The sequence below is a fragment of the Rosa rugosa genome, chromosome 6 (assembly GCF_958449725.1).
Source record: "Rosa rugosa chromosome 6, drRosRugo1.1, whole genome shotgun sequence".
Classification (NCBI taxonomy): domain Eukaryota; kingdom Viridiplantae; phylum Streptophyta; class Magnoliopsida; order Rosales; family Rosaceae; genus Rosa; species Rosa rugosa.
This window is the reverse complement of record NC_084825.1, coordinates 30658460-30680966: the sequence shown is the minus strand read 5'-3', so window position 1 is coordinate 30680966 and position 22507 is coordinate 30658460. Positions and strand designations below refer to the sequence as shown.

Here is a 22507-nt window from a genome sequence, read left to right as displayed (position 1 = left end):
CAAATTTTCCCAAAGGCAAGGTCGAACTCGCAAACCAAAATCTAGAGGTTTGGCAGTAACAGAAACGTTACTCCCTAGCGGAAGATGGCCTCATGAACGGCTGGGTACCCCGCCTGCAGAATTGACGCCTTCTCGTCCCTCGTTGGCGGATGCAACTTCACTACGCCAGGAAGATGAAACATCCGCTTTAGCCGATTCATGGCCGACATAGTCATCAGACCCCCCGCCTCATCAACAGGGGTACTGTCACGAAGAACCCAGGCTGACTCTATCTCTTCCCCGCCAGCCTCTCCCCCGTCAGCCTCTCCCCCGTCACCGCTAGCCGCACTATTGCTAGCTAGCCTCTCCTCGCGCCGCTTATGGGCGGCAGTTTCCTCCCTTGCCGTCGAACTTTCTGGACGCCCACCTTGAGCCATGGTTACTTCCCAGGGTATGGTTTGTAATGGCTCAATGTCTAGCAGTTCGGACAGTGAGGTTCCTGCAGGGGCAGACGAACGCAACGAGTCAATAAATATCCTATTTGAACCGCTGAGCGACACGTCAGACCCGGAATCCTCACTGCTCGAGATCTCTATGTCGCTAGCCATCGCAAACACCCTAAAACCCAAGTCAGTCAATTCCAAAACGATCTAAACTATCCCTATATCAGATTTTAGCCAAGAACACCAAGAACAACCATACCCAGAAAACCCAGAAAATATATACACTCAAAACCCAGATTTGACCATCTAGCAAGTCCATAACAGTCAACCTTGTGGCACAAACACCTAAATCACTCCTCAAAACCCTCCTAGACCCTCAGATACGCAACAACATGGCAGCAATTACTTCGAATAACAAAAGTATCAACTGACAGAAACAAGAAGCAACCAAATAAACACGGGGCTCGGATCACCAACCTGAAATATGGGAACTCTGGTGCGCTTAGGGATGTCTGTCTTCACTTTGACGAATCTTTTTCTTTAGAGGACAACGCTCTCACTCGATCTGCAGAACGTACTCCTAAACTCTCAGAGAACAAAGCTCGAAGACGACGAGTTAGGTTTTGAAGTGCAGAAGATGTCAAAACCCCCTCGGTTTCCCTCTCTTTTATGTCAACATCAAACAAATCCAGGTCGTCCGCTGAAAAACGACATCACACGAGAACCGTACACGTGCCCCACAATCGCACCCACTATCCGGATTAACCGAGGCGTCGCCTCGGTTACAAAATCAATAATTACTCGCATTAATGGTAAAGAGATGGGCGTGCTGAGGAGACGTAAGCCCACACACCAACCCAATGCATGATAGCCACGTGTCGGGCGCTGTCAGACAAAGCGTCTATCCGAAGTAACCGTAAAAAAAGCAGGCATACCAATCGGCAAGCGAGACAGTCTCCGCTAAGCGCAACACCGCTAGCGGACCTTCTCAACTTTCATCTTGCAAGCGACAGTTTCCGCTAAGCGCAGCACCGCTAGCGAAACTTCTCCCTTTCATCTTGCAAGTGAGACAGTCTCCGCTAAGCGCAACACCGCTAGCGGAGCTTCTCAACTTTCAACTTACAAGCGAGACGGTCTCTGCTATGCACAACACCGCTAGCGGCACTTCAACTTTCATCTTGCAAGCGAGACGGTCTCCGCTAAGCGCAACACCGCTAGCGGACCTTCTCAACTTTTATATTGCAAGCGACAGTCTCCGCTAAGCGCAACACCGCTAGCGGAACTTCTCCCTTTCATCTTGAAGGCGAGAAACTCCGCTCAGCACCACCTTGCAGGTAAGGTTCCCGCAACGCGTCATACCACTGACCTTCAGCAGAGGGACTTCCTCCAACGGCGACTCCCGAGGCAACGCCTCATAATGTCAATGACTGCCACGCGGGGTTGCAGTCAAGCCCTGTTCCTCCGTGACGAGTAAGGGGACACGTCAACACAGTCTTTGACTGCCCTGATCAGGCACATTGACCCCCGCCACTCGGGTATCCAAAATTGGGCTCGCTACCCAACACCCGCTGCTCAGCGCAGCTCCCCTTACCAGACAATATACCGGCCAAACGAAAGTCTATCTTAGCCAAGGAGAGGGGGACTCCCTGGGGGGTCTAGCAAGGGACCACCCGAAAGAGTATAAAGCGTTTACTAAGAACAAGTCCATGGTTGACAACGCACTGACGCTAATTATGTCTTTGCAAGTGTAGCAGAAGTAACGCTTCAAACCGCTAGGTAACTCCCCAACCAAGATTGCCCTCCTTGACTGGGGACTTGGGGGACTTGTACTTACATAACCATTTGCCAAGCATAATTAGTTATAATGAGCCACGCACATACCACCGCCAGTGGTGCCAACAACCACCAACGGTGTGACCTACGGAAACACAGCCAAGCAAGCTATCACTTGAGTCCCGGCTCACCGCTGACGCGCCGCCTCGCGCCGCGCCAAGATCGCCTCGCTGAAGCATCAGAAACTGGGAAGTGAAGCATATCAGTCCCACATCGAAAACAAGGAAGATGTCAGCCTCTTCCCTACCCATAAAAGGTTCACTCCTCTCTCCTCATTAATTACGCATTTACTACTTACCTATTGTTATTCTGTCAACATAAATACATTGACTAACTAGGCATCGGAGAAGAGAAGACCGCCAACCGCAGTCTCCCTCTGACGCCCTTTGTATTTCATTTGACAGGCAGCAGGAACATTAGCAACAATATCACAAGTAGCGGTTCGCCCTTCGAACCAGCGTTAACCGAGATTTAGCTACAGCTGAATCTTAGACATTAACGTTGATGGAATTGGATGAGGCAATATAGATAAAGCTAATAACTGATCTCAACTTCTGAAATCTCTTAATCTAGAAGCAGCAATATAGCAGATTGTGAATTATATATTGGGAAGTGGAAGATTGAATTATAATCAGCAACCTATTGTTTTACCAAACACTCAATCTGACTTAAATTAATAAATAAGCAGCTTAAGCTGCCTAAATCTCGGGGCCAAACTGGGCCTTAATAATAAGCTAAAGTGATTTCTAGATGATACCTAAACAGCTAATTCATCTAGTATTATTTTTAAATTATTACGCGTGAAAAGAAGCTTGTATAAGTATCTAACTTGCTCGTGAATTTTCGTGTAGCAACAGAGATAGTTGCATTGTTCTAATACTGATCATTTACTTGATTGGTGTCAAAGGGCTTCACAAAATTTTAAAGTGCCTATAATACCCTTCAATAACATAATTATTAAAGGCACGTTTACTTACTTGGAATGGGAGGGAATGATTACGAGGTAAAACTATTCCTACGTTTACTAACACATAAAGGAATCGGAATGATTCCAGGTAAAAGTATTCATGCATTTACTAACACATGAAGGAATCAGAATGAGTGTAGGTCTCACCTCCTTATAAGGAATCGATTCCTGAATACTCAGGAATTTGATTATGAATGGGGGGAGATGACTTTAGGAATCAACTCCTCTGGAATCAATACCGATTCCGTTCTTCTCCCATTCCAATTGTCTCCAATTTATGATTATTTTTCATTCCAAGTAAGTAAACGTGTCATAAATTAAGTTAATAAAATATAAATAGATAAAAGTGTAAATTGAAAAAATAGCCAAACCACCACCACCACTTTTTTATGTCCAAAAAATAAATAACCACTGTTCTTTTTAGTCGATCTATTTTCTATTATATCACCCGTGAGAAACGCGGGCACATTGCTAGTGAACAATAATGCTGGGTTTCGCACATTCTAACAAAGAGATGGGGAGTATGGATGATGTATATGCATGAACAAAATTCTTGTGAATGCTGTCTCTCTCAACTCTTTCCAATAATAAGATCGCATCATTGTGATCATACGTATTACGTAAAGTAGGAGGATGGGCGTCTATGTCACAAAACTCGCAATATTTGTCTTAACTCATTGCCGGAGAAACCCTAAATGCGGATATACCAGACTTAAGCAAGAGCAAGTGAGTGATAGCGTTTTCACCTTCTTCTTCTTCTTTTTTTTTTTTTTTTTTTTTTTTGGGGAGAATGGATATCGTTTTCACCTCAATATGTTCATTTTCAAATGTTGCTGATATAAGTGATATTGACATGATAATTTTATATTTTTCAATCCGATTCAAGTTTAGTCGAGGCAACATTAAACCCATGTTGTTATCCATTGGGCTTTCTCAAGAGCCCAGATTGCATGGGATTCATCATTCGTCATCCGTACACAAAGGCCCCAATAATCTTCAACCTTTCAAAGTTTGATTTTCAACCGCCAATTATCCAGTTCCTTCTCAAAACCACACTACTAGCCATGAAGGAGTCTCCGAACCTCAAACCTCTCCATCACCATCACTCTCTCCTCCTCTCCTTAATCCATTCCCTCCACATGGCCACGTGTCTCCCCTTCCGCTCCATCCCCTTCAAACCCAACACCACCTCCTCCTCCTCCCGCCCCGCTAAAATCACCTGCTCCTCCGTCACCGCCCAATCCCGCCTCGCCAAGCAAGACCTCCTCGCCCTCATCGCCGACCAGGACCGCGGCCTCAAGACCCAGACCGACCCCACCAAACGCGCCTCCATCATCAAGGCCATCGACGCCCTGGCCGATCTCGGCAACGGTACCGTCACCACCGGCGGCGACCTCTCCGCCACGTGGAGGCTGCTGTGGACGACGGAGAAGGAGCAGCTCTTCATCATCCAGAACGCGTCCGTGTTCGGCACGCGCGCCGGCGACGTTTTGCAGGTCATCGATGTTGACCGGAAGGTCCTCAACAATGTCATCACTTTCCCTCCCGATGGAGTCTTCTTTGTTCGCTCCACCATCGAAGTCGCTTCGCCGCAGAGAGTGAATTTTAGGTAGACTCGAAATTGATGAAGTTTTCACTCTAATTCCGATTGATTAAGTTTAACTATGAATTTGTTATGTGCAATTGGAATTGGAATTTGGATTTGTAATGCAATTTTGGATGCATCATATAGTGTAATTTTGAAGAAGCAAACTTGTTTGGAAATTTAGGAACTCCTTTTTTTTTTTTTTTTTTTTGCTCTGTAGTAATGTGTATGGTGTTTCTTAATATATAAATCAACAATGCTGGTTGTTTTAGGTTTACGAGTGCGGTTCTAAGAGGGAAGAGCTGGGAGTTTCCATTGCCGCCGTTCGGCCAGGGCTGGTTAGTGCTTTCTTTTGTGAAATTAGCTAAGAACAACTGATTTCTGTGTAGGTAGAGATTTTAGAATAGAAGTCACTCATGATTGGATTATTTTGTCACTGATATTCATGGTTGTCTCCACTTGTTTTAATTAACTTTTGTATATTTTGAACATGGTTTATGATGTTACAAAGGTTTGTTTTCAATCTAGACTAAGTTATCTTATGTTGCCAGTTATGTTTAGTGTTGCTTGTCGTTTTATCCAGACTCTCTGAGTTCATTAACAAGGTCGCATTCTGTGAGAGTAGAGATATAGGTACATTCTGCTACTTTTATCTCATAATATAACAAATGGAAACAGAACAACAGGTGCCAATAATAGGCCATAGAGCTGGAATGGCTTACTACCTCTTTACCTGTAACTAGCTGACTTCACTTTTTCATTCCGGCTTTTTCCAAATCATTTGTAATTACTCTGAAATGAAACTGCTGGTTCAACTTTAGCACCAAAAAAAAAGAACTGAAAATACATTGGCGACCTTGCTTGAGAGTTAGAAAAGAAACAGTTTTAATAGGCAATATTTATATGCCAGCACATCAAAAATACATGTTGCCATTTACACATCACATGTTTCAGTTCAAGGTGCCATTTAACATGTTTTGAGACTTCAAATATACCGAGTCGTTTCCTCAACGCTACTGGAGCTGAATTTGCTATATTGGCAGAAAATTTACATTTTATAACTCAAGTTTATGTTTATATGAGGGCATTAGATTCCTGTATTATTAACCATCTCAGCCTACAGTCTTTGCTCTAATAATTCTCAACTGCTATCATCCCATCTTATGTTCAGTTGATTTTGTCTCCAAGCGCTAAGGAATGGGATCATTGGACTTCCATTTATGATTCAGTTGGTCATTTCTGTGTGTGGCAAAGTTATTTTTGGATAATTATTCTTAGGAGCAAAGGTGCTGGTTTTTTGATTAATTTTCACGTGCTATGCTATGTTCTGAGACTTCGTGATGTTTATCTTTGATAATTTAAGATCAAATGAATCATCATTTGTTAAGGAACTGGTTTTGAGATGTATTCTGTAATTTACGTTGATGACTTTCTTATTTGTATAAATCTTCCTCATGATCTTTATTATGCTCTTTTCCTGTCAAACATTTTACAAACAACCCTCTGCACACTTGGGCCTGCATGCATCCTCTTTTTTATTATTTTTAATTTTTTTATTTTGATGCTATGGCAGGGGCTGCTTCATTTTTCTGTCTCTGTTTTAGACTTTTAGTCTCGATGCTATCAAGGGAATCTTGTTTTATATAGGTTTGAGTCTGTGTACCTTGATGATGAGATTCGAGTTGCAAAGGATATCAGAGGAGACTATTTGGTTGTAGACCGTGCTCCCTATACTTGGAAAGAATGAAGATGAGGAAGTTTGCTAGACTTCTGTTGGTGGGATACCAATTAATGTGAGTACGCATCTCATATAGTCATACCCTTTTGATATCTTCTTATTTTAGTTCTCATTCGCTATATCTTCTTATTTTAGTTCTCATTCGCTAGTTTTATGGTGCGGCTTGGAGTTCCTTTGGAAAAGATGTGGGCTTCCTTTTTAATTGGAGATATAGTGTTAGAGGACTTTTATGGGCATCCATTTTACTGAAATGGGTCTGCTTATTCCTCTAGGCAACATCTTTGACAAGTGCTGGAAACCTGACTGTAGAGCCTTCTTAAGTGGTGCTGTACTTTGTGAATCCCATTGTTATTCACAAGCACTTTCCAAAACTATTTTTTTTTTTTTTCATCTTAAATTTCTCAAATCCCTTGTTTTAAGTTCCGTGATTAATTTATGGAGTTCACCTATAAACAAAATTGCCTCCAATTGGGTTGCGGAGAAAGAGAGTAGTACTGAAGCCTCGAGATGGTTAAATGATACCTTGAATTAAAACATCATATTTAATAAATGCTAGATATATTTATGTGTCAGTAGATAATATTGCCAATCCCAGGCGTTGCTTTTTAAGATTTCAATGGGTAAATAGAAAGAAGCAAGGTTGCAAGGTATTGTTATTTCTGTATGAGTTGAATCTGCAGCTCTCTTGCAGAAGCAATCATAAATCTGCTGAATAACCAGGTTTGTATAAGGCAACCAACACATAACGGCCTCATAACAGGAAATTAAGTCCATCATATGAGGAGATTAAGTACAATCAATTAGGAATAAATCATTACCAACCACCGAGGGCCTCAAATACTGACAGCTTACAGATTCCTGCTGTACCATAGGAATGTTTGTTCCCCCTCTCTTTTGGATGGTTATCGTAGATAGCGAAGATGCTTGTTTGAGATTAATTCTTGTGTGCAGATTTATTAGGTTATTCTCTTGACAATTTTGAGTAACTTAAAGCAAACGGAAGGATCTTCAATAAGAGAACTGGTTTTTGAGATGTATTCTTACATTTATTTTAGTAACATACGTTTTGGATTTAGAATATAAATCTTGTTTGTCATCTCTGTCTCCCTCTCAAACACATGTGCAGCAGTATTGAGCATACACATGTTGATCCCGCTGCCACCCTCTTGTTTCTTTCTCGTGATATGCTGCTATTAGGGTAGATGCTTCTTTATTTCAACTTCTCCTTTTGAATTTTATATGGTCTCAACGGAATCTTGTTTTACTATAGGTTTGAAACTGTATACCTTGATGACGAGATTCGGGTTGTGAAGGATATCAGAGAAGACTATTTGGTTGTAGACCGTGCTCCCTATGCTTGGACAGAATGAAGACGATAATGTTCGCCACTGACTTCAATGTTACTCTTAGATGGACGTAATGTAAGTTCGCTTACTCAAAGCCAATTATTTGGTACCCTTTTCATAATATTCCAGTCTTCCAGATCTGATCTATTTGCATAGCTCTGGTTTGTAATTCGTGCAAAATAGTGTGGTTCATCAAAGCAATTGCTGCTTAGTACTTGTTTTGTATATTTTGTATATACATACATATATGCACATGTGCATGAAAATATATTAGCTATGCCTCTTTTCACTCTGATGCACCAGTATATGCATTATTTTGTTAATGAACAGTTCAATCTCTTGTTAAGCATACTGCCATTTTCTGTGAAATCTTTCTTCACATGCCTAAGCTAGAGTCATATATACTAATAGAAGTGGGGACTCATTATTGCCTTGGAAGCCAAGTTATTTGATCAAATAAAATTAGAAATGAAGCTAGAAACATACACAAGTACCCGAAAGATAAAATAATAATAATAATAATAATAAATCTGAAGATAAATAACTGTTTCAAAACATCAAAATCATGGATCCAGACCCCCTTCTTCCACCTCATTTTTGTTATATTTTTCTTAAAGAATACAGAAATTGCTTGAGATGCCTACATTATTTTTGGTAGTTCCACTCTAATTCTAGGATTATCATCTCCTAAATTTCCTGTATAATATTACCTTCCTACTAATTCAAGTAATGTCCTGGGTCTTCTCTCCACTGACTTCCTCATGTGGTGGTTCATTTGAAGGTGGAGAAAACAATCACATTTTGGTATGTCCTTCCCCTTGAGATATACCTATAATATTTGGCTTTTTCTCATGATGTTTGCCTAAGACCCTTAATTCATTCGAGACTGGCATTCTCTACATATTGTTGTTTAGGATCTTTCCCATGGTTTGAAAACCATCATTTTTGGTTATCAATTTTTTTTGACACAGAACTACTTTTGTGACATAGTGGTTGATCTAGATCCCATTATCTGCGCATTTGAATCTGTATGTCAAGATGATGATCTTAGAGTTGAAAAGAAAATTTGTGGAGATTCCTTGGTCAGGTGTGTAAGATTTGGTACTTGATCTTTTGCAAATGCTTTATGAATCAACCTATTTCTTCCATCTTTTTGTCTCCAAATGTTATTATTCCTTTGCACTGTCAATTTTCAATTGTCTCCCGTCGAGTTTTATGCTTATTTCTCGTGTTCAACACCATGTTTTTTAGTGTTCAACACAATCTTGACCAAAAAACAAAAACAAAAAGACCATGTGTTTTAAATTCTTGCATCAAAATTAAAACTATGTGAATCTTCTTGATCCCTCATCTCTTCTTTTCAATACTATCCTAAAGTCAGGCTTCTTTTTTGGGATCACAGCTTGATCAAAATTTAAACTTGATAGTGTATAAGCTATAAAGGTAAGAAGTCTTTTGCTTGCTGCTGAGATACATAACCCGAGGATGCTCTGTAAGCCTAAGCCCGAATCAATGAAAATCCTACTTCCTTTCTCAGCTTTGTGATTGGTATTGACATTTCTTTGAGGTAAACAAATCGAAATTTTATACTGAAAGTCAAATTCAAATATCTTTTCTAAATCCACAGTAAATTTGTTTGTTAAGTGCTTGAACAAAGACTTTGTAGTATAATATGTTGGATCACTTCCCCCTCTTTTCTCCTTGATTTATTGATTGATTTATTGATTAATTTTGACCTCGATCTATCTGTCTAATGCTTTTACTATCTACCATGATTACATACTTTTATGTTACTTGTTGAACTTAAGGGCTAAGATAATCTTGTTAAACATCCCACCTCAGAAGTCACACTGCCACCCAGTAAAAGTGAAGAGATGATATAAGAGGAATGAAGGATATATGGACTGGAATTGGAAGCAGAGATCAGAAAAGCATATAAAGTGGAGATCTTTGTGTCATTAAGCACCAAGTAGTAAGCGTGCAAATATTGGTTCCCATGGCTTTGGGTCATCAATTATTCACCTGCTAATGGCTTCAGATTTGCTTTTTCCTGTTTATGATTTCCCAATTCGTCTTTGGTAGCACTAGTTGTAAAAGAACATTTACCCCACATGCTTCAATCAGAGTTCAATCTTTCCATTTCCCTTTGATTTGTTCGAGTAGTGGAAGCTCACTAATGAAGGTTGTGTTTTATTATTATACCAGCACGAGGTTAAATCTCCTTCAGAGTTCAGTTCTAGGGAGTCTTTCTAAATAGATGACATCCTGTTAGAGTGTTAAGAAAATGAGGATGTTCTGATGCTGGTCACTTACGATGCAGTTGAATGATCGGAATGCGTACTTCATAGGTTCTTTTACAAGCAATATTAGCCAAATTAAAAGTAGTTTGGTAATTGCAAATACATTCCAGTTTGACAAAGTGAATCACCTAAAAGGTAGACGATAGTAAGGACATGCAAAAAGACTTCCTACAGTTGTGACATAAGGACTTACTATTCTACAGTTGTGATACATGATATAAGGACTTACTATAGTTGTGATACACAAAGGATTATGTTAGTGTAAAAATTATATGATACTCTGGAGTATGATATACTCTAAATTTTTCAAAAGATTCTCAATCTTATGAGTCATAAAGTCATCAATAAAAGGAAGAATGCAACTACAATGCTTACCTCATAGTTTAATAAATCGGCTTCCATCGTGTTTACTGTTTACCTTCTCATTTTTCTTCATCTGGATTCTTTACTTGGTTGGGGATTTTCACACTGCAAGTCGTACACGAAATCTGGGTCGTACACTGGCCTTTACCTCAGTAAAACCTAGTGGAGGGCCACCATTGGGCTGTGAATCACATGTAATGTGGACCTTTGGCCCAGTTGGTGAAACTTCATGGACCACAATACACAGTCGGGTCAAAATAATGGATGGTACCAGCAAACAGACTAGACTTGCTCTATTATCTACACACAACGTTTTTTTGAGCTTCCGGGTCCCCGCACTTTTCTTCCCTATAAATGGAAAATGTAAAAATGGTGCTGGCTCTCTGTACGGACATCCCCATCATTTTAGGACTTGAAGGTGGCCTCACAAATTTAGGGCAGTAAATAATTACCCAAAAGAAAGAATGAAGAAGAGGTTGAAATGTTTGTGGACTCAGTGATGGATGTGGACCAATGTAGGCCTTCCTTGGTGGGCCCATATTTGTTCAGAGCCTTGCCTAGTTTGGTCCATTTTGGAGGACTCCATAGTCAAGCTAACAGTAGTACTGTACTGCTAAGTGTGCATCATGCCTTGAGGCTACCAACATGTGTTTTGGATGTTAAGTAGGAGATGTTTACCGGCACCACAAATATGCATAATAATGTCCTTCAATAGTAGGGAGCCTAATATTGTGAAATCTTCATCTCTTACTGTGGTCTTGGCTTAATTTATAAGATGAAACATCTTAATTTATGCACCTCTGTCGTATCGCTTTAGTGTGAGATTGCAAATAAGTTACGTACGGATATTATTTACTACCTCATACAAGAGCGGAAGAGTTCATGAGGAGAGTGCACAGCATATCTCTAATTGTGCGAGCAACGAGCTCATATTTAAATAATAATATTATTAAATTGTCTGGCGTATTGCTAACAGACAATCAGTTAAAACGATTGTGCAAGAAGTTAGTTCTAAGAGACTATAACTATTCACAACATCAGTGTTTATAATATTTAACCAAACCTTGTTTCGTTAGTGAGTTTCAACTCCCAAATCTTAAAAGCAGCACATACAAGGGGGGAGAAAAGAAAATTTTGTCAACAAAAACGGATCTTTCCACCATTAAGTGGCCCTTCCATTTGATTTTCTTATACGATGTCTTTTCACTTGATGTTCAATATAGTGATAGATGCATAAGTGATTTTTAAATCCAAAAATGCAATGGAGCTTTGTATGTTGTTAAGTAAACATTACTTAATTGTATTGTGAAAGAACAGACGATTGAAGAGATGATAGTGACCGTGTTTCCATCACGCTTTGTATGCATCTGGCTGCTCAAGTTCACATCCAATAGCGACATTAGTATAAACTAATTGAGTGTCACGATTTTCATTCAAGTCTGTATGAAGCACTAAAATTCCTTTCACACGAATGACGGATTTCAAGTTATTATGTTATGTTTTTTCTGAAAATTAGAGACAATCAATTACCAATTAACTTCTTTGAAGCACTTCATCGTTACTTGCTTCCGTTTGAAGGAAAACATTGGTGAATAAAAGCATTTTATCGATACTTACCTCAGTTTTGTGTAGAAATTCTCATGTCTTGCATATATCTACTAGCCATGCCATATGAAGAACAGAAAATTTTAGCGTGTAAAAATGATACCTTCAATCAATGGACAAAAACCAGACCGAAAAAAAATCTCATACATATGTACGTCGTTAAGTTGGAGACAAAACTTGGTACAAGGCCAATCCCATTTGCCTTGTACAAGTATAACATTAAACCAAGCTATACAGTTTGAAGAACCCCTCCAGCTCGATTTTCATACCACCTACCTACATTTCCTTGTTGGATCTCACCTATAGGTTATTCGATCATATCTTATCGAACTTACATACTTAATGTTCATCTACTTTATCTGCTCAGTTTCACGATGTGAGACTCTTGCAACTCGATTTATAGGTTGCATGTGAGTACAATTGTTAGGAAATAGAAAAGAAAAAGAAAAGCAACATAAAAATGTACAATTTATGCTAATGATGATTCAATATATATTAGTTTAGATTTAAGAATCGAGCATATCTATAATTGATAAATTGAAGAGCAACTAAAATTGATCTACTTTTCATCATAAGAGTTTAAGTGTAAACTTTTAATAATTATAAAGATCGATCACTTTAGTAACCACCACTGCACCACATGTGGTCAAGTTGGTAAGAATCTCCAGGTGTGCAACCCCCACACTCAAGTTCGTATCCCGCCGACACTGATTGGAGTTAAATCTCAATGTATTCTTGATGGCTAGGGAGATGAAGCGTTCTGACATAATCTCCCGGCATTGATTAGTCTTTAGGCCTAGGAAGCCGTTGAGGAACTGTGTGATCTCGATAAAAAAAAAAGTTCACTTTAGTGGTCAACCAATATTAATTTGCACGGATTAGTCTCTAGGCCTAGGAAGCCATTGAGGAACCGTGTGATCTCGATAAATAATAATAATAATAATTAATAAATAAATAAATAATACAAAAAATAAAAAAAGATCACTTTAGTGGTCAACCAATATTAATTTGAAAGGTAAAATATCTCCCTTCAATAGAGTTATCAGATGTTCTAAGTTCGACTGTCGCTCTCCATAAGTTCGACTCCCTCTTAGGGCTGTCAATTCCGACACGACCCGATAACAAGACTCAAAGCCCGTATGAAATAAAGCGGGTTGAACCCGCACGATTAAAAAGCAGGTCAGCCATGGGTCAACCCGCCATGACCCATCTAATAAATGGGTCGGCCACGGGTCAACCCGCCAACACAAAGTGAACCCGTATAACCCGATTATACTATATTTTATCCTGAAATTTTAGACGTTGGGAGTATTTGATCATAGGATTAGACAATTTGAAATATTTTGCTTTATAATTATTGGATTTAATTATTTATGAATTATATATAATTATTTATATTATTCGTCTTGTGGAGTTTTTAGTGAATTTAATCAATTTATACATTTTTTTAGTTAAATGGGTCGCATTGTTAACCCTTAAATGAGACATTTTGTCAAACACGACACAACCTGTTTATTAAATGGGTTAAGCGGGTTGGAAACGGGTAACCCGTTTAATAAATAGGTTGGGTTTGGGTTTAAATTTTTGACACGATTATTAAATGGGTTGGGTTTGGGTTTGTATCTTGCGACACGACAAATACATTGACCCGACACGAATCCAACCCGACACGATCCATTGACAGCCCTACTCCCTCTCTATAAAATGGGATACATGTGGAAAACTATTGCCACCACAATAATACCATTATTGCAAGAAAGAAGACATTTCATTGGATGTGTCACTCGGGTGCCTGCGTGGCCGATTGAAATTATGTGTGGCACTGAAGAATGTCTGCGCAAATCAGACTGTAGAATTGCTTAAATATGAAAGCGAGTATGGTGCAAATATTTAGGACGGTCCCCAGTGATCTGATTCACGGTTTAATTTCTTAGGTCTCACCAAAACTCCAAAAGAATTTAAAGTAGTGCTGCCAAAGTGTCTTTCTTTTAGGAAACACTTGCGTGTGGTTAACGTACTCGCAACTTGTCCCCTTTCATTATCTCCGCCTAGCCCTCTCTTGGAACTATTTGACTTCAAATCTTTTCCATGTTCATCGATCGCAGATGAATGAAGCAGCAGACACCGAGTCACCTTCATTCTCTACCCCTATCATTTTCTATTTGAGAATTTTAATCTACTTCTCGCCATCTAGTTAGTATCTCTCTCATTTCTTGGGAAGATTAATTTAACCTTCTGTTTTAACCTCAATCTTTCGGAGAAATACTGCAGAAATTCGAAAAGCAATTCAAAAGATGTTCGCCGAATATGTATTTATATGTTTTTAGATCGAAACTCGCGATCGATAGGAATCCAGTATTACAGTACGCATGGATGGCGAAGGCATGTTTGGGGTGATCTCGTAGTTCCTACAGACTGGAGACGTAGCCCTTTTGTTGGGGCATTTGATCAAACAGTACTGCGAGTTGCCACCAAATTGTCTCGAGTCTTCCATAAGACCTAAGAACATCTTCGATCATGTTGATGAGTAACTTTGGAATCAATTTCGACTTGACCTGATTCGTAGGGTATAAGAAATGCATGTGTATGAACCACATGGATTATACTGATACTGAAACGTGGCCTAGACCCAGTCTGCCTGGGTGTCTAGGGCATTGTATGTATCGATCGTATGTTTCATAATAAGAGTGGTGCTGACGGTCGCATATGTATTGCAGGTGATGGCTCCTGGTTCAAGGACCCCATTGACGTGTGGGTGAAGCAATTAGTAATACACCACCAGATATTATTTTGTAACTTATTGAAAGAATCGAAAAGGAGGAGGCAAGTGAGGGATGAGATCGACGTACTACTTATACTATATAGTATACATTTGGCTCGTTTTTGTAGGTTTTGGTATGTAATCTTCATGCAACAGAAACATGCATGCATTTCATCGAAAAAAAAAAAAACATGCATGCATGCATGCTAGCTAGTTGTATCTGCATTGAAACATAAACATGTCATAACTGCTTGTAGATATGGTTTGAGGGTTTAAGATCGATATCTAATACTGTATGATGCAATTTTTTCGGTCGATGTTAATTAAAATACACCGCCCAACCTAAGTCTAAAACGGCAGCTTTGCCAACCCACCTACGCCTCTTCACTGCCACCATCGTCATCGCCAACATCATCAGCATCGCCATCGCCATCGCCCTCGCAACGTGTTAATTACTCGTCGTGCAATGACTTAATCCTATAAACTAGCATCAGTAGAGGCAATCTTGAAACCTCTAATGATGTGTGTGTATACACATATACACACACACAGAATGAATTAAATCTGTCAAACTTGAATCGTTCATGTTTATAATTGTAAATTACAATTTTAAATGTCTTAACGATTATCAATGTTCTAAAAAACGGCCTAGGCGGCGCCTAGGTGCTAGGCGGTAATTAAGGAACTGATCGGATTTTGGCCTAGGCATTGCCCTTAGGCGCTGGGCTACTAGGCGGGCTAGGCAGTGCTAGGCGGTGTCGCTTAGGCAGTGCTAGGCGGGGACTAGGCAGCCCTAAACCCTAATTTATTATATATTTTGACTATTTTTATATTTATAATTAATTTTTAGACTTTAAATATTTTTATTTATATTATTATAGGTCATAAAAATAATTTAAAAAATAAAAAAATAAAAACCACCTAGTCCCCGCCTAGGCCCCTAGGCGCTAGTCCCCGGGTTACCGCCCGACTAGTGCCTGGCGTTTTTTAGAACATTGACGATTATCAATTTGGCTGAAAATTTGCATAAATCTACTCATATAGACCTAACAATTGAACAGTGGAGATGTTGATAAGTGATCGAAAGGTTAGTCAAATAATCAATCCCTTAAAATGACTAAAAAAAGGATCCCTCATCGCTAGAAGGGCTATATATATAGGGCACTTCTAGTAAGGGATCCCCTTTTTTTTGTCTTTTCTGGGGATAGGGCATTAGACTAACTTTTCGATCATATTTTGGCATCTCAACCATTCAGTTTTTATATCGTAATGTGTAGATCACTTATGCAAAATTTCAGCCAAATTGATTATCGTTAAGGCATTCAAAACTGCAATTTAAGATTATAAGTATGAACGGTTTTAAGTTTGACAGATTTGGTTCCTCTATTGATTTAATCTAGTTTGATACCTTAACGATGACTGATTTGGCTGAAAATTTGCAGAAATGATCTACACATTAGGACTTAAAAACTGAAAGGTTGAGATGCCGAAATGTGATCGAAAAGTTGGTCGAATACCCCATCTCTAGAAAAGACCAAAAAAAGGGGATCCATTATATATATAGACACACACACACACACACATGCCGGATCAGAAGCGGACGTCCGCACAGATACAAAAGTGCGGACGTCCCTCCTCAGACCTCGATCAGACAGCGGTTTCAGGCGTTGTTGTTGTCGGACGAACATTCTGGACATTCCGGACGACTTCACCATCAAGGTGAAGGCTCAACTGATCGGAATCGAAGGTGTGCGCGGTGAGCTCGCTTGAAACCATGGAAACCCATCAAGGTCGACTTCGAACTCTTCATCGACGACTCCAGCGGCAAGCAGAGGCTCGATATCGAGGCTTAGTTCGACACTGGCAACCGCAGCGCAGCCTGATCGAAACCTGAGGAGGGACGTCCGCACTTTTACATCTTTGCGGACATCCTCTTCTGAAAGGCTCCATATATATATAAGTATAGGATAGTCTTTTCTCAAATTGAAAATTTGAAATTAGCTAGCGAGAAGCCTAGAATATAATGAATATCCAACACTGATCAAATAAAAATTTATGAGCAAACAAGAGGGTAGGAGTCTAATTTGATCAACCAAAGAAATCCTATGAAAGCATTTGTTGGACCCTGACGATTTCAATGCTGCCCCCCTTTTTTTCATGGTGATCGATGACGACAAAGGTAACATTTTCTAATATGGGGTGATGGCTGAAAGGAGAGCGAGAAAGAGATGGGCCGGTGACGGCATCGTTGATTCATTTTGGAGGTCATGCATGATCATGGGCATTTTTGTTTTGTTTTAGCAGAAATATCAATATTTTTAAGGGATTTTTAATTAAAGCAAAATTATACATAATGATAATTTTTTTTAGAGCAGAATAAAAATAGTCGCAACTTAAAAAGTTCTATCTATTATTTATTAATGTATAAATTTCAGAAACAACAGCAAGTAGTTCAGTGGATGCACTGGGTCCCCACGGGAACGTTAAAAATGTGGAACCCCCATGTTCTACATTCAAACGCTGGGTTTCTTTAAGTAAATACTTAATTATAAATGTGGCAAGGGGAGAGGTTGTAATGTCTTGTTGACAGTCCGGGCCCCTAGTAGATTAATCTATAGTCTATGAAGCCTTTGGTATACCGCGAACAATCCAAAAAGAGTGTCAGAAAAAAGAAAAAGAAAAAATGTACAAATTTCAGAAGATACATAACCATAAAAATGGGAACTAACAAAACTAGACAAATATATTAGTTAATATGCAAAACTTCATTGCAGAACTAACATAATTGGTTCTGCAACAAAGATACATATAACAACAAAATTACCAATGAAGAAACTTCAAACTTCAACATCAACTAATAAAGAAAAAAGATCTAGAGAATTGAAGAAGTTTGAGTTCATATTATGCCTTCTAATTAATCATTCTCTTTCATGAATTTTTGCGTTTTAGCGGTAAGCAAATTAAATAGGAGCCTAAACCATGAAAACAAGGTAGTGGGAGAACAACACAAACGTAGTGTTCCGAGGTGAAGTGGTTGAATGCTGCACCCTAAATGGCGTGAGTCAGTCCTTTTTATAATTATTTTTTATGGGAGGCTTATAACTACAAATTATTTGGTGGAAAAGGTGTATCCATTTTTATCTAATTTCTTTACGTGAGACTTTTGCTGATGAATCATTTGTTGGAAAAAGTATGTTCATTTTCATATTTTAAATGTGTAGCTTTGACGATGAAACATTTACTTAAAAAAGGTGTGTCCGTTTATATTTTAGTTATTTAATGCCAGCTTTTTCTGACAAAGAAAGCATATGTCAGTTTCAATTTTCTCATGTGAGACTTTTAACAACGAAAGATTCGTCGAAAAAAGTCCGCCCCTTTTCATTTTATTTTTTCACCGATGATTTGATGAAGACTTCGTCATCAAAGGGACGTCTCCTTTCTTTTTATTTTTTAAACGGTTCGCCGATGAAGGATTTGTTAGTAAAGGAGAATCCTTTATTTTTTTATTCAAATGGAGTAACCGTTCATTGATTATCAGCAATGTTACAACCTCTTAAGAAATTATATATATATACATCTCTCTCGAAAAAACCCTAGAAAGAGACTTTGAGAATGCCGTGGCTAATTATGCCTGTCCGGCTGCAAGTCGGCGCTGGCGCTGCCTTCTGGCCTCGCCGGCGTGCGTTGAATGCGGCCGGACGGGAGTTTGATATTTCCAGTGATCAGAGAGGGGGCCTGAGGGGATTCCATCATCCTGATTTTCCGTTCAAGGTGGTTTCTGCACATATTGGGGGTTCGCGACTGACAGTGGTGGCCGGGTTCGTGGCTGGGATGCAAACCCGACCTGGATTCTGGATATGTGATTGGATCCGTTGGGATCTTGTTGCAGGTCCACCGGTGGTGGGTTGTGGAGTGAACTCGAACCTTGAAACAAGTTGCTTGACGGCGGCGCTGGTTAGGATCGTTCCTATGGAGGGCGGTGGTGAGACTGGGGAGGGCGACAGTGGGAGAGGACTTGATCTCCTTTTTGGAATGGAGCGCTGGAGGTGTGGGATCATGGTGGTGAGGAATAATCTATGCAGGTTCCTTGTCGGCGATGTTGTCAGGGTTCGAGAGAGGCGGCGGCAATGAGCTCGGTGGTGTGCTAGTGGTGGTTGGCCTCCCTGTGCAAGGATTGTCTTGGGCTGGGTTCAGTTCTTGGGCCCTTCATGCCTTGCTCCAAGTGTGGGCCTGTTCTTGGCCTGGCAGTACTTATGCCTGGGGCCTCACCCTAGGTCCAATAAGTTTTATTTCCTTATATGTTGCTTTTTAATTTTGTTATTTAGTTTATTTGCGCTATTTGCGAGCAATAAGTCCCTACAGGTATGTAGCGCTAGTCAGGCTTTGTGCCTGTGTGTGCACTCTAAGTTTCTTGTCTGCTCTAGGTAGGCACGAGTTCCTTACTTCATCAAATAGTCGCTACCGCCTAGTGACAGGGTGAGACTAAGTGTCGTCGGATTTATTCTCCAGCGGCAACATAGTAGGAAAGTTGTGCTTATGGTAATTATGTCAGCGATGAAGTAGGGTGAAGTGAAGCACTCATATTCATTGTCAATCGATAGAAAACCCTTAGAAAATTCACAAAAACTTCAGCCTTCTCCCTTCAACATTTGGTGGCCCAACCGTCTTTCTTGATGTTCTAGACCTCTGTACAACTTCTGTTTCATCCTCCTCCTCTTCTAATTCTTGATTTTCATCAAAATAACTCAGGTACTTCACCTCTTCCTTTTTTGCCATCCTATCAAATGCCTTATTTAACTCTAAAACTATGTCCAATATAAGGTAAGTGAAATTCCACCTTGTTGGAACATCCAAAATGAAATTTTTTTTCACATTCCAGCTTCTACTTATCCACACAGTTCTTAAATGCATTTGTTCTAGCCTGTGATCTTCTCACATACCTAATAACATTTCTAATTGAAGCTATTGACCTTTCCATTATATGCAAACCAGACCTCACAATTAAATTCACAATGTGAGCTAAACATCTCACATGCATAAACCTGCCTCCACAAATTGGCTTCCTATCCCAACTTAACATTTTCTTCCTAACATACTCAATAGCGTACTTACTTGCAACTGCATTGTCTACACTAATTGTCAAAACTCTATCAATGGTCCACTCAATCAAGGCATTCTCTAAGATTTTACTTATGGCAGTGCCATGATGGTTTGAAATTACACAAAACTTTAAGACTCTTTTATGCATTTTCCAACCATAGTCTATAAAATTGGTTGTGACGACCATGTAATTGATGTTTTGATAACTAGTTCATGTGTCTGTTGTTAAACATACACAATGCGACTGCAATTCACCCTTCAACTTATTCATTTTTACTTCATACATCTTCAAAAAATTCTTCACAATAACCTTCCTACATGGCACCTTAAACCTTGGAACAACTACATCATAAAAGTGCCTAAACCCAAACTTTTCAATGGCATTGAAAGAAGCTAATCTATCACTATCATTCTAGTAGCAGCATCTACACAATCCTCCTAACTCCAAGTCTTACCAGTTAAACTTTTTTTACCATCCACCAAATCAGTACTTAAGACTTGTTGTCCCTCTTCTAAATCAAATCTACCTAGATAACCCTTACAAATGAGCTCAATTTGTTTCCTAAGTGAGCTAGTGCCATTATCTGATTATCTCTAGAATTACATGCTAGATGAGTAGGGCAATACTTAATTGAGCTTGTTTTGTGCTCCCAACAAGCTCCATCAACCACCTCAATAAGCGGTTGATCAAACTTGGTGAACTGCTCCCAAACTTCTTAACGCACTACTGCAGCTTTTTTCTCCCTCTTCCTTTTGAAACTCTTAGAGCTTTTTTTTTTTTTTAACTTTCTTCCCTCTCAGAGCAATTTCTTGCGCAGTAGTAGTTTGTTCTTCTTCTTCTTCTTCTGATGCACTTGGAGCAGCTTCAACTTCTTGCTCCTTCTTCCCTCTCAGAGTAGTTACACTTGCGGCCACTAATTCATGACCAACTAGACTTGGACTTCAATCAGAAGCCATTGATGTATAGATTAATTGAACTATAGAAGACTAGAATCAATTAAGCGAAACTATGAAGGGTTTGATTGGTTAAATGAAAAAAGTAAAACTAGAATCTCAGAAGTGAATGGTTTGAATCGAATACTAGAATCGAAGACTTGATGTTGATGGATTTAGGATTTTAGGGTGTTGTTTAGGGTTTTTCGAATAATTGGGGAAGAACTGGAGGAGAGAATTAGAAAGTTTAGGTTTTAGATCGTAAAAATGAGAGAGGGAAATCTGCATTCTATTCGTGTTTATATACCTAGTACTAATGGGTTCGGTTCCTTGATGTGTTCCACTACTGGAATTGAAACTGAACAACAATATATACTCTTTCTTTCATATTTGAGAATTCTGAAGTCTTGGAACCGCAGGTTTCGGTTCGATTCTTGCTGTTCTTCGGTTTCTCGGGTCTAAAGTCCCAGCCCTAGAAAAGTTGAGATATTATGGGCAATCGAGAGACAAATTTTAAAGAAAAAACGTATTGAAATAAACAATAAAATAATACTAGGTGAGTCAACATTTTGGATACCACATGCATCTCATTTTATGTAGCATCTGATGTAACACAAAGTGCAACCTATCAGAAAATTTTATTAAATGACTTGGTTATGCCACATTAGCTACTACATAAAGTAAGATATATGTGGTACTCAAAAAAAATGATTCACCTAATATTATTCAAAATGATATTAACTTGAAAAATATATATATTTTAAAAAAATTCTTTAAGGGAAAAAGACAGAAGTATTAAGATATAACTTGGTATAAATCATAGCAATCCTTGTCTATTTCAGAATTTTCTTAGGGTTTGATATTTTAATTTTTAAATGTGGATAGGTATAGGGAAGAATATAAGGGATATTTTAGAAACTTAAAAGAAAACAAAAATGAGAATATTTAGGTGACAATAGAATCTCCCCTAAAAATAAAATAAAATAAAAATAAAGTAGAGCCCCCCGGTAATTGGAGGCCCAAACGGGTACCCAAATCCCAAGAAAGCAAAAGCAGACCAAAAGGTGAAACCGGACCCACCCGATACTTATCAGCAACACGAGGTCCAAATGTTATATGTGCCCACACACGTCTTGCACATTCCGGTCATTCCGGACCGTCCGATTCCATTCCTGTCAATTGTAGCTTTCAGTCCTTGTTGGACCGTCCCGATCGTCGTGCTCTCCCCCCTTAATTATACCTGCGAAGCACTGTAGCACACTCTCCCTATCAAGACTTTGCTTTATGCACTTTAAACAAAGGTAACAAAAAGGCATTATTTATTGGAATTCATGAAATTATCCGGCACAATTAATATAATGACGGATAGATCCCCAGCCCTTTAAGGTTCTGAGTTGACCTTTTTATTTTTTTATTTTTTTTATTAAAGACTATATTTACCTTATTAAAAAAAAAACAAAAGACTCTATTTACCTTTTACCCCTTTTGCCACGGCTTGGAATGCCTACCCCTACCTCCAATCTAAAAGCGCGTGATACCACTCTCCACGTACAG

General features: G+C 39.2%; 1 protein-coding gene across 14 annotated transcripts; it reads left to right on the top strand.

The window, feature by feature from the left end:
• Positions 1 to 4236: 4236 nt before the first annotated feature.
• LOC133717775 (probable plastid-lipid-associated protein 11, chloroplastic) lies at positions 4237 to 10036 on the top strand. Of its 14 annotated transcripts, XR_009849934.1 has the most exons (7): positions 4237 to 4831; positions 5080 to 5145; positions 6455 to 6600; positions 6681 to 6868; positions 7816 to 7966; positions 8882 to 8978; positions 9734 to 10036. XR_009849934.1 is itself a non-coding variant. In XM_062144505.1 (4 exons), the coding sequence occupies exons 1-3, from the start codon at positions 4287 to 4289 to the stop codon at positions 6552 to 6554; spliced, it is 711 nt and encodes a 236-aa protein (XP_062000489.1). In that variant the 5' UTR covers positions 4239 to 4286; the 3' UTR covers positions 6555 to 6600; positions 7816 to 8240. The 14 variants fall into 14 exon arrangements, 3 of the variants coding, with proteins under 3 accessions (XP_062000489.1, XP_062000490.1, XP_062000492.1); XR_009849935.1 differs by lacking the exons at positions 6455 to 6600; positions 6681 to 6868 and adding an exon at positions 8673 to 8695 and having other exon boundaries at positions 4239 to 4831; positions 8894 to 8978; XR_009849931.1 differs by lacking the exons at positions 6455 to 6600; positions 6681 to 6868 and adding an exon at positions 8673 to 8695 and having other exon boundaries at positions 4239 to 4831.
• The last annotated feature ends 12471 nt before the right edge of the window (positions 10037 to 22507 follow it).